The sequence below is a fragment of the Hibiscus syriacus genome, unplaced genomic scaffold (assembly GCF_006381635.1).
Source record: "Hibiscus syriacus cultivar Baekdansim isolate YM2019G1 unplaced genomic scaffold, ASM638163v2 tig00112737_pilon, whole genome shotgun sequence".
NCBI classification, from domain to species: domain Eukaryota; kingdom Viridiplantae; phylum Streptophyta; class Magnoliopsida; order Malvales; family Malvaceae; genus Hibiscus; species Hibiscus syriacus.
This window is the reverse complement of record NW_024063391.1, coordinates 531455-543458: the sequence shown is the minus strand read 5'-3', so window position 1 is coordinate 543458 and position 12004 is coordinate 531455. Positions and strand designations below refer to the sequence as shown.

Genomic DNA, 12004 nt, shown 5'->3' with positions numbered 1-12004 from the left:
GTTTATTTCCAATACTCCAATAATCCTCATGCTTAAAACAGTAGGCTTTGATCCAGGCAATCCACAAAGAGTCCTCGCCAGCTAAAATGCTCTTAACAAGCATTAGGCAGCAAGTCTTGTTCCAACCGACCAAACTCCTTAGGCTTAAACCTCCCTCTGATCGCATGAAGAAAATTTGATTCCAACTAACTATAGCACCTCTGGTCGAGGTGTCATTACATTTCCAAAAGAAACGCATACAAAGCCTATATCCTGTATCACTCCCTTTGGCAAAATAAGTTGCCTGCTCCAGTAATTAAATATGTTAAATAGAACTGTTTTAATGAGCTACATCCACCCACAAAAACTTAACTTCTTGTTTGACCACTGCCTCAGCTTGTCCTTGAATCTCACCATAAGGGCAATGTAATCCTTCCCTGAGAGCTTACAAGTCAATAGGGGAATCCCCAAATATCTAAGAATGAGCTGACCAATTCAGAAACCAGTTGCTCTCTGAACCTACTTTAAGTTACCACCATTCATCCCACAAGCATAAATCTCAGTCTTTGAAGCATTTAGCCTTAGTCCAGACAGCTCATAAAATTTTTCTAGGACACTTACCACCCCCATCACTGAATCCATAGAACCATAACATAACAGTAACAAGTTATCAGCAAAGCATAGATGAGTAAGTGAAATCCTTTTGCGCCTGAGATTATATTTGAAGATTCCATTCCTAGCTGCAACATCCAACAAGCAGGAGAGCACATTCATGACCAAAAAAAAAGAGGTAAGGAGACAGAGGGTCTCCTTGCCTAACACCGCTTGCACCTTTGAAATTTCCCACTAGACTACCATTCAAAGCTATTGAGTAACTAGGGGTTGTTACACAAGCTTTAATCCAATCACAGAATCTAGCAGGCAGACCCATAGCTCCAAGAACATTAAGCATAAAGTCCCAATTAATCGAATCAAATACTTTCTGCAGATCAATCTTAATTGCACACCTAGGAGAATAGTTCTTCCTAGAGTATCCTCTAACAATCTCTTGTGCTAATAAAGTGTTATCAATGATACTCTTGCCCTTGACAAAATCTGACTGACTAGCTGAGATCATATCAAGGAAATATTGGGCTAACCTAGTGACCAAGATCCTATTGATAGTCTTATAAACAACAGAACAATAGGAAATAGACCTAAATTCATTTGTCATACAAGCATTCAAAGATTTTGGCACTAGGAAAATGGTGGTTGCATTAAAGGCTGGTAAGAGGTAAGAAGTCTGAAAAAAATACCTCACATCACTTAGGAAGTCCTTGCTTACAATCCCCCAAATAATCTTGAAAAACCAGGATGTATATCTATCAAGCCCTGAGCTTTTGTCTTTCCCTTGTCTGAATAAGGCTTCCTTGATTTCATTGTCTGAAATCTCACCAATCAGGATTCTATCAACACCAGCAGGTAAGGAATAATTCAAAAGATCCCTTAACCACTAAGGCTGACATCCCTTAACCAAAGGGTCAGCTGCACTAATGAGTTTGCTATAAAACTCCAACATCACTGTAGCCATTCCTTCAAAAGTCTCAAGAATCTGCCCATCTTCATTCTTGATAACTCTGATAGTATTCATCTTCTTGTGAGATTCAACTTTTTGGTGAAAGAACTTAGTATTTAAATCCTCTTCCTGCAGCCAATGAATCTTAGCTCTCTGCCTATAAAAATCCAGTTCTATAATTTCAAGGCCAACCAAATCTACCTGAATTCTTCTTTCCTCCTCAATTCCAAGTTGATTAGAACTAGCTAGGTTAGATAACTGAATATGCTCAAGCTCAGCCCTCTTAGCAACTACCCTAGCAGAAATATCAGAGTAATACCTCTTGTTTAGCTCCTTTAAGACCAACTTCAATCTCTTCATTTTGCTAAAAAACACCTGCATAACATTACCCCCACTGTAATCCAACCAAGAACCCTTCACACTGGTTAAAAAATTCTCATTTGCAGTCCAGCAGTTGAAGAACTTGAAAGGCTTAGGCTTGGGTACCCTTCTGTGTCCAAAGAATTCCAGGATAGTGGTATGATACTCTTGGGGATTTATATTTCACAAATGAATCTGGAAATTCCAGTAACCACTGAGAGTTAATCATCATTATATCCAGTTTCCTAGCCAGATAGGACCCCTCTTGCTTGTTTGACCATGTGAACAAAGAACCCACAAAAGGATGGTCCTACACCTCCAAGTCCTCAATGCATCCTTGAAACTCTTCCATGTCAAGTGAGACATGCAAGCCCAAAGTAGAATAATCTGAGCTCTCCTGAGCATTAGCAATGACATTGAAGTCACCAAGGGGTTGAGCCAATCTCAATCTCCAAATTCCTTAAATGCTCCCAAAGATCTCTCCTATGCTGGCTATTATTGCTCCCATATGATGTAGTTATCACTACTCTATGGCAAGCCATATCCCCTATAATGGAAAAAACTTGGTCACAACCCCTTAGCACAAAGAAAGACAAGTTCCTCTTCCATAAAATCCAGAGTCTGCCACCATCAGTAAACTCATAATTTTGCAGCATTATGCCATTCATCTGCAATAACAGTAATCACCTTAGACAAATTAATACTTCTAATTCTAGTCTCTATAAAACAGGCCACATCTACTCCTAGGTTCTCTAATCTCTTTAACACTTTTCCTTGCTTAAGGGCGTTGTTAATACCCCTTACATTCCAAAAACAAAAGATCATAAAGCAAGGTTAGGAGGGCCTCCACTTCTAGCAACCTTATTAACCATATCTTTCTTCTTGGCTTTGATCTCATTAAGGAGCATAGTAACACCCAAAGTAGTTTCTCTAGGCTTTCTAATGTCATCATTTTCTCCCCCTCTAACCAGTTGTTCCAATTTACTAGTATAGCCAGAATTATCCTTATTCCTCCCCTTAGATTTCTTCTTATGCAACATAGAGTCTTGCAGAGAGGGAAACTCTCCACCATGTTGATTATGGGTAAGTATGACTTTAGGTATAGCCTCATCATTATCCACCCTCACCACAACACCAGCATTAGCAGTCTGCTCTGCCTCCTTATCATCCTCATCAACCTTAACTGGAGCTGTAATTTCTTGAGAATTGTCCTCACTGTACTCTTGCAAGGCTCTCACAGTTATCTCCACAGTAGCACCAACCTACAAATCTGAGCCCTTAGTACCTCCATCTCTTACATTAATTTCAACTGCAGTAAGACAATCATAGGAAATAGCTTGGTTCGAGTCAGATGCCTCATTGCCAGCCAGCTTCTTCTCCTTACCATTAATCACAGAGGGATCAATAACAGTTTTCCTTCTCCAGATTTGAGTTTCCTTGTTCTTCAAAGGAGCATTATGATTCTCAGCACACGCATTAAGATGATGCCCAAAGATCTTACAGTGGGAGCAAACCTTAGGAAGCCAAGGCACATACACACATATCTTCACAACATAACCATCACTTAAATCCACATGAATAATCTCAGGAATCACTGCGTCTATCCCTATTTCCACAAAGACCTTAGCGTATTCGAGTCTCTCCTTGGATGCAGTAATGTAGTCCATGTACAAAGGGTGACCCACAACACTCGCAATATAACTGAGGCCATTCCTAGAGTAGAGCTCCATAGGTATATTATACAATTGTACCCAAATCGGAATGCTCTTAAGATCTAGGTCAAGCTTCTGCAAGTTTGGCTCCCACTTCCTCAACAACAACTGAGAATTTACTCTTCTTCTCTTTAGTTTTTAATAAAAAAATTTCTTTTTTTTTCAAAGTTCTTTTTTGTTTTATTTTTATTGTCAAATATGCTAAGTATGATTTTTTTATGCTTAGCTAATTTACTTTAAAGCCGAAGGCTAAAGCAATGGGTCAATTCCAAACGTGAGAATTTTAAGACACTTAAATCGCTTCGAATATCTCTCTCTGTTTTCTGGGCTTATTTTTAAATCAAAACAATTTTCAAAACCAAAAATTGACATTGGTCTGAATGTTGTTATGGTTAACGTGGGAGGAATGACCAGCTTATTGAAGCACATTCGACTTTCTGGGAACACACTTAGCAAAATTGTTTGCTAAGAGGAAACTAAGATTGGAATCAGTTATTGTTGAAATAACATAATCCGAGTCGGCAACTTTTCGAGCCTCAACGTTTTTAGATCTACAACATTGTTGTTTCTTAGATCAATTCACAATTTTATATTAAAGATTGCACTTGGGTATTCAATATACAAAGCATAATAATAAGGATTTGCCCTTGTAGACAAGTAACCGGCGTGAATCCTGAAGTAAAGATCTATTTCGATTATCCGAGGAAACTGAGTCAAAGCTGAAAGCCTGAGGCTACTTTTCACAATAAGTCTTCTTTTCAAACTCTAATTACTATTTTATTCTATTTATTATTATTTTTATTTTTATTTATCTAATTTTCAAACATTCTTTCAAAATCCCCTATTTTATCTTATTCTTATCTCACCTTTATATTTATATTTATATTTATATTTATTTTTAATCTTGAATTTCATCCCTATCCAAACTGTAATGTTCAAAAACAAAAAGACAATTAAATCAGAAATTGCATAGTCTCTGTGGGATCATCCTTTATTTTTCACTTGCTATATTTTCTTTATATTTCTTTTGGGATTAAGGAATTATTTTTATGCTAAAACGACGCATGTAAATTTTAATAATTTATTACACTCAAAAGGATGTAAGACATTCTTAAGTTTATGAAAATAATAATTGATTATCAATGTCTTAACACATTTTTTTGGCACATTCTTAGACTTTTTTTATCACTTACTATGATCAAGGACATTTTGATCATTTCACTCACTCAAGAATATATCTATTTTTTCCGATTAATCCGTGATAAGTACAAGATAATATCAGTTCAAAGATAAATTTCAACCTTTCGACATTAAACGCTCATACCTTTGACATCTATGGTGCTCGAACCCGGATCCTCAAGGAATAACAATAATTCCGTTATCACGAATGTCACTTGGTCTGTGTAAGAATATATCGATCTTTAACCAAGACTTAACACATAATCATTCATATCCTCTAACATTCTCTTATGATCTTATGTTTTCCTATTCATTTATGATCATTATTTATTTGTATTCATAATTACTAATTTAATTAAAAAATTATTAACACGAATCAAACAATTTCAATAATTAAAAAATAATTATTGTTTTTAGAGATTTTAAATTTAAATACTAAAAATATTAGAGATGTGAGAATTCAATATTCATTTATCTATTTATCTCATGGATGAGAGTTATTTTATACCAATATTAACAGACTTCATAATTTGAATAAAATTCTCAATTGCTGGACTACACATCATGGTTTCTTGGAAATGGTTTGAAAATCTTGGATTCAAAATGTTTTAGGAGACCCTATGAGGATTTTATTCTCCAAATTAAAATGACTCAAAGTAAGTCTTAAACGTTTCAACATGGAAAACTTCAGCAGCATCTCGGATCGGGTAAAAGCAAAGAGAATTGAGTTAGAGCAACAACAAATTCTATCTCTAAAAGGAGAAGATACTATTGAAAATGAACTTGCAATTCAAGATGAGTTGAAGCTATTGGAAGAAGCGGAAAGTTTATTCCTTAAGCAAAAGGCTAAAATCCAGTGGATAAAGAATGGGGACAAAAATGCTAATTTTTTTCACTCCATGGTGGCCTTAAAAAACAAGAGGGATACCATTAGAGTTCTTATGGACAATAGAGGAAATAGGCTTGATTCCTTTGACTCTATGGCAAAAGAAGTGATTGATTTCTATTCAAATCTTATTGGAACTGTCGACTCCTCGGTTAAAGCTATTGACCCTAGCTTCATCAAAACTATTCTTAACTTCAATCTGTCCTATGAAGCTTCTTCTTGCCTTGTTAAAGAAATTACTGCAGAAGAAATTAAAGATGCCATCTTCGACCAAGGAAATGATAAAGCTCCCGGTCCGGACAAATATTCCCCGCTTTTCTTCAAGAAAGCTTGGAATATTATCGGTAAGGATGTTATTGTTGCGGTTAAGCACTTCTTTTTGAATGCATCTTTAATTCCAGCTTTTAATTCTACTGTTATTGCTCTAGCTCTTAAGGTTCCAAATCCAAGTTCTGTTAAAGACTTTCGGCCCATTTCATGATGTTCAGTTATTTACAAATCCATTGTTAAGATTCTTGTAAAAAGATTGAATGAGGTTCTTCCTGATATCCTTTCTTTAAATCAGACAGCGTTCATCAGAGGTAGAAACATTATGGATAATACTTTGCTTGCCCAAGAGATGGTTAAAGGTTATATTAGGAATTCCATTTCACCTAGGTGCACTCTGAAAATTGATCTTCATAAAGCATTTGATTCCATTCATTGGGATTTTATTTAAGCTATTCTTAAAGCTTTAAATCTTCCTCAAAAGTTCATCGATTGGACTGAAGCATGTTTTACTCAAGCAAGGTATTCCATATCTTTCAATGGCACTTTGATCGGTTATTTTAAAGGAGCTCGTCGTCTTAGGCAGGGGGATCCTCTTTCCCCTTATCTCTTTATCCTTGTTATTAATGTCTTATCCAGATTACTCAACTTGGCTGCTAGTAAGGGTTTATTTGGTTATCATCCTAAATGTAAGAAGATAGGACTCACTCACTTATCCTTTGCAGACGACCTCTTGATTTTCTGCAAAGGTAATCCTGATTTTGTTGCTGGTGTTCTTAGTGTCTTGGATCATTTTAAAGATATCTCGGGCCTCAAGATCAATTCTTCTAAATGTGAGATATTTCATGATGGAATTTCTTCACGTTCAATTGACGCCATCAAACAGATAACTTACTTCAAAATTGGACGACTTCCAGTCAGATATCTCGGAATTCCTCTGGTCACCCGCAAGTTGAATGAGAAAGATTGCGAAGCACTTATTGTTAAAATTAAGCAAAGACTCCATCATTGGTTTGCTAGGAACCTCAGTTATGCTGGCAGATTCGAGTTGATTAAATCTGTTATTTCAGTATCAGCAACTATTGGTGCAGACAACTTATTTTGCCTGCTTCAATTCTTAAAAAAGTGGAGCAGCTTTGTATAAGATTTTTTTGGAAAGGATCAGACAAACCGGCTGCTGGAGCTAGAGTGTGCTGGGATAAAATCTGTCTTCCTAAATCAGAAGGTGGTCTCGGATTGAAGAATCTAAAAAATTGGAATAGAGCTTGTATTGTGAATTTCATAAAGAAAATATTGGCTGGTGAAGGTTCTCTATGGGTGGCTTGGGTTAATAGATATGTCATTAAAGAGCAAAATTTTTGGCAGATTAATCCTGGCCCCAACGTTAGCTGGAGTACCAGAAGATTATTTAATCTGAGATCAGAAGCAATGTCTCTCAATTCTGATACATGCACGGTGAAGGAAATTTATGAAGATATTAGAACAAAAGGGCAGAAAATACCTTGGCATAAACTTATCTGGTTCCCACTGCATATCCCGAAGCATAGCTTTATCGTTTGGATGGCTCTTCAAAACAGATTGCCTACTAGAGACCGTCTACAAATCATGGGAATTAACACAGACTCTTTATGCGTTAATTGAAGAAACTCTCAAGAGTCTAGAAATCATTTATTCTCTGAGTGTTCTATGGTTGTCTGCTTATGGAATTCAGTTCTGAATCAGTGTGGATTAAATTCTTCAAATTTGTCATGGGATATTATAGTTAACAGAGCAAGCTCATTATGGAAAGGAAAATCTCTTATCACCTTCATTTTAAAGATAGCGTGGTCTACTTTCATTTATTTCTTATGGAAGGAAAGAAATCATAGAATTTTCCAAGCTCGATCTAGATCAGTTGAACAATTGTTTTCTGAAATTTCTGATGTTGTTCAATTCTGCCTTAGGGGGAAAAGCTTCAATTGGCTTGATAGCACTAATCTTTTTCTTTGTAATGCTTGGGGTTTATAGTTTATTTACAAATTATTGTTTTGTCTAGGTTGTGCACTGATTTATATAGGCTGTGCATATTTGTTTGGTTGATTGTTTTGTAGCATAACTTTACTAAATTTGGGTAATAATATCTTAATTATCCAAAAAAAAAATCTAAAAAGAGAGTTAAAAGAGCAGCGCCTAAAATGATGACGTGATCTTAACGTCAGCAACCGTCTCCTATGGGCTCCTCATAAGTGGCTGCTCTGCTGCCTCTGCTCCATCTCCATCTCCATCTCCATCTCCATCTCCATCTCTTTACCATTAAAAAGAACAAAACCCCAAATCAAGCCAACCGGAGCCCCAGACCACGCGCCCACTCGCTATGTACGGACGTCCAGCATTCCAGCATTCCAGCGTATTTCCTCCAAGTTTCTCAGCGAGTTACTGTCATCTCCCGACGTCATGTCGCCGCCGCTAAACTTCCCGTTAAGTCCGATATCTCAGTTCACAGTATCCAACTCGTTCGACTCGGTTGGCGAGGTGCTTCAGAGTGGCATCAGTAGCAGCAGCGGTAGTCACAACTCCCGGACTTCGTTAGGGAGTTGCTGCACACCACAGAGACCGAGTTTCATCAGAAGCGTCAGTAGTCATTCCCTTAAAAATAATAAGCTTCATTGTGGTTTTGCTTCAAAACTTTACGACTTGATCGACTCTGATTCTGGTCCGGTGAGGAGAGTATTCAGCACCGGAGATCTGCACCAGGTTAGTTATATGAATGAGTTCAGCACTTTAGTTGATAATTATTTATTGGGAAAAAATGCAGAGCTTTGATATTATTATTTATGATGGGGTGCGGGTAAAGCAGTGTGGTAGGAGGGCAGAGAGTCCATTGTCAAATGAGAGTAATGCCATCATTGAAGAAATGAGCAGAGCCTGCCGCTACAGTCCCCAGGAAAAGAAACAGAGGATTCAAAGATATCGATTTAAAAGAAATCTCCGCAACTTCAACAAGAAGATTAAGGTCATCTTAAATCTTTATTATTTTCTCCTTAATTTTAATTCCAAAAAGATTATTTGTTGCATAAAATGATATGTTCTTCCCCCTTGTGTGCTGCTTTTTGGTGTTTGTTATACTGATCATGCGCCGATGAATTTGTATAATTATGACAGTATGCATGTAGGAAAACATTAGCAGACAGCAGGCCACGCATCCGAGGACGCTTCATTAGAAATAAAGAAATTCAAAACAATCCTCAAGTTGAAGATGAGATGAACTGGATTAGCTTCCTAGATATCCACTCCCAGCAGTTGCTTTTTAATCCTTTATGTTACAGATTTTAGATTCTTTTGCTCCTCTTCTTTACAATTTGATGCAATGTGATTGGTCACATATTCATACGAGAGTATGGAAGACTGCAAGGTTTTATTTTTAAAAAGTTAGCTTTATATAAATGGCAGACAAGAAGACTTGCAGAAAAAGGGAATATTTTTGAGTATTTTGTTTTCTTGAACAACAGCTTTTTATCATATCCAAGTAATCCATACTTTGCCCCGACCAATTACATAACTGGTATATTTCTCATGGATTTAAATAGCATTCGAGGTCGTGTTTTATTTATCGCGGTTACGGACAAAACAGATGCTATCGTGGTTACAGCGGGTGTCACGGTCGTAAATTTTTTTATATTTCACACAATTTATCTTAAAACATAATAATTTCACACAACTTTCTTTAAGACACAATTAAATATAATTATAATAAAAGTGTGAAATTCAAAATAAATTTAAACACAAAATAACTAAATTAAACATAACTAAACAACTCAACATGATAGAATTTTCTGTCTGTTATTTGAATCTCTGATATTTCTTTCATGACGAATCTCATTTCAAATTTCTTAGCTCATCTGATATTTAACAAGAACAAAAATAAAGGAAGTTAAATTTTAATTTAATTGATATTGGAGCACATGAAAGGATCTCCTTAATCATATTTTAACAGTGGCAGTGAAGTTTTGATGAAGATATATCTGTAATTGCAGTTATAGGATCTGATTCGTATGTTTCAGCGTTATTTCCTCTATAATCTATGTTAACTATGTAATTTCCACTTTAAGCCAAAAGAAATTTAAACTGTTTTATCATATGTATAAATTTTAAATTAATTAAATCAAAATTTATTCAAATTTAACTTAAAAAATTCAAAATTAATTTGATGATTTTAAAATTAAATGACCAATCGATAGGTGTTTATATATAAGCATGATTTGTAATATCAAAGCATAAATGAATGAACTAAATGTTGTCCAATATGCTTGTGAACATGTTAAAAATTTAATTGTTCAAAAAAAATTAAGATGTAATAAAACTTAATTTAACGACGGTGTTTATATAATATTTTTAGAGTTATTTGTATCACATGCCCTCAAAGTATTACCATCATTTTAAATTAATCTCAAAACTTTTATATGTTTCAATTTCATCCCTAAACTATGTCTATCATTCTAAATGAATCCTCAAACTTTTGAACATTTCAATTTCATCACCAAACTATGACATTCATTCTAAATTGGTCCCTAAATTTTTTAAACATTCCAATTTCATCCCAAACTATATATATACTAATCTTATCCCTTATTAATAAAATCATTAAACCAAGATATGTTATTATATGTTTGAAAAGAAACAAAATTTAGGTTAAATTATGGTTGAAATCAATTACATATTTGGATAAATTTGGGTATGAAATTGGAATATTAAAAAATTTAGGGACTAATTTATAAAGTGGGTCATATTTTACGGATAAAATTAGAGTGTTCAAATGCTTTGTAACACCCTGAATTTCGTGTTAGTAGTCTCAGGTTAACCCAAGTGGATTTAGATGAATCCATTAGCATAGTAGAGGAGCTTGGTCCAAGTGAGCCTTGGGTAGGGCATGGGTTTGGCCCAACATGTAAAGAAAAAGGGTGTTTTTAATTTGGGAACAAACTCATGAGGATTAAGAGAACAATTTCACCACTCAAGATTTCAAAATCTTAAATCTTTTATGGTGATGATATCACCTTATTCCCTTCTCTTTTTCCCCACTCTTCATTGTCTTACTCATTTTCCTTCATCTCTTCATTCTCTCTCTCCAATAACCTAACAAAGGTTAGAACTTGATAACCAGCAACCCCAATGCATTTTAGTGAAGTGAGAGAAGTGGGAAAGACCTCTCAAGATAAAGAGAATGAGAAGCTTATCTTGGATTGAGCCTTGAGAACTTCCAACAGCTTAGGAAACAAAGATAACTCACTTTAAACTCAACTTTACCACATGCAAGTCATTTAAATGTGTTTGGTATGTTACATGAAATAAGTACCATTTTCATGGTTGAGATTGAAATTCAGTGTTTCTAGCATGTTTACATACTCTTTATGACCCCTTTAATAATTCACAAGGTTTTAAAAACAGTTGGGACCCTCAGTAGGGATTTTAAAATGGAAATGTTGCATTTTTCGTGCCCAAACATGGCATTTTTGAGTGAGGGTATTAGTACTAAAAGAACAATACCGATATTGTTCTTAAAATGAAGAGTAAATTCATCAAGCAGTATTGATACCTATTTAAAAGTATCAATATTGCAAGGTTGGTCTTAATACTCATTAGGTGGTATCGATACCGAGAACACAAATCTGATTCTAGTATACCATTTTGGTATCGATACTCATGGGAGTATCGATACCTAGGGTAGAGTATCGATACTCCCCATAAGAATGAAATGTTTAGTGAATTCATATAGTATATTATAATTTTTAGTGAGTCATAGAGCTCGTAAGCTCAATATTCGAAATGTGTTTCCGTATACAAGTTAGGAGACCGTTCGTGGGGAGTAATCTTAACCAGGTATTCCAATGCAGTAGACCAGAGCAACCAAGTATTTCAAAGTATGTCTTAAGTCACTTTTAGAGGGCATGTACTATTATGGACCCTTGTATATCGATCATAACTCTTTATTTAAACTCAGCGTTGTATATTTTGAATATTTTAAGTGTTCCCCGTATTTGTAAAACTTAAATACTATGATTTTATTATTTACAATATGAATGCATTTTT

At 35.3% G+C, this 12004-nt stretch overlaps 1 protein-coding gene and 1 long non-coding RNA gene across 2 annotated transcripts; both read left to right on the top strand.

Moving 5' to 3' along the window:
- Positions 1–5462: 5462 nt before the first annotated feature.
- Positions 5463–7579, top strand: LOC120182715. The gene is made up of 5 exons (XM_039187604.1): positions 5463–6107; positions 6237–6300; positions 6391–6460; positions 6578–6949; positions 7009–7579. The coding sequence occupies exons 1-5, from the start codon at positions 5463–5465 to the stop codon at positions 7577–7579; spliced, it is 1722 nt and encodes a 573-aa protein (XP_039043535.1).
- Positions 7580–8606: 1027 nt separating this feature from the next.
- On the top strand, positions 8607–9172 carry LOC120182729. Its single transcript, XR_005521859.1, has 3 exons — positions 8607–8671; positions 8772–8930; positions 9080–9172. It is a non-coding gene; the product is annotated as an uncharacterized LOC120182729 (long non-coding RNA).
- Positions 9173–12004: the final 2832 nt, after the last annotated feature.

Coding starts and splice junctions, on each gene's coding strand:
- LOC120182715 (XM_039187604.1), top strand. CDS start 5,463: ATGGAAAACTTCAGCAGCATCTCGGATCGGGTAAAAGCAAAGAGAATT. Junction 6,108..6,236: donor TTATTGCTCTAGCTCTTAAG/GTTCCAAATCCA, acceptor TCTTTAAATCAG/ACAGCGTTCATCAGAGGTAG. Junction 6,301..6,390: donor TGCCCAAGAGATGGTTAAAG/GTTATATTAGGA, acceptor ATTTTATTTAAG/CTATTCTTAAAGCTTTAAAT.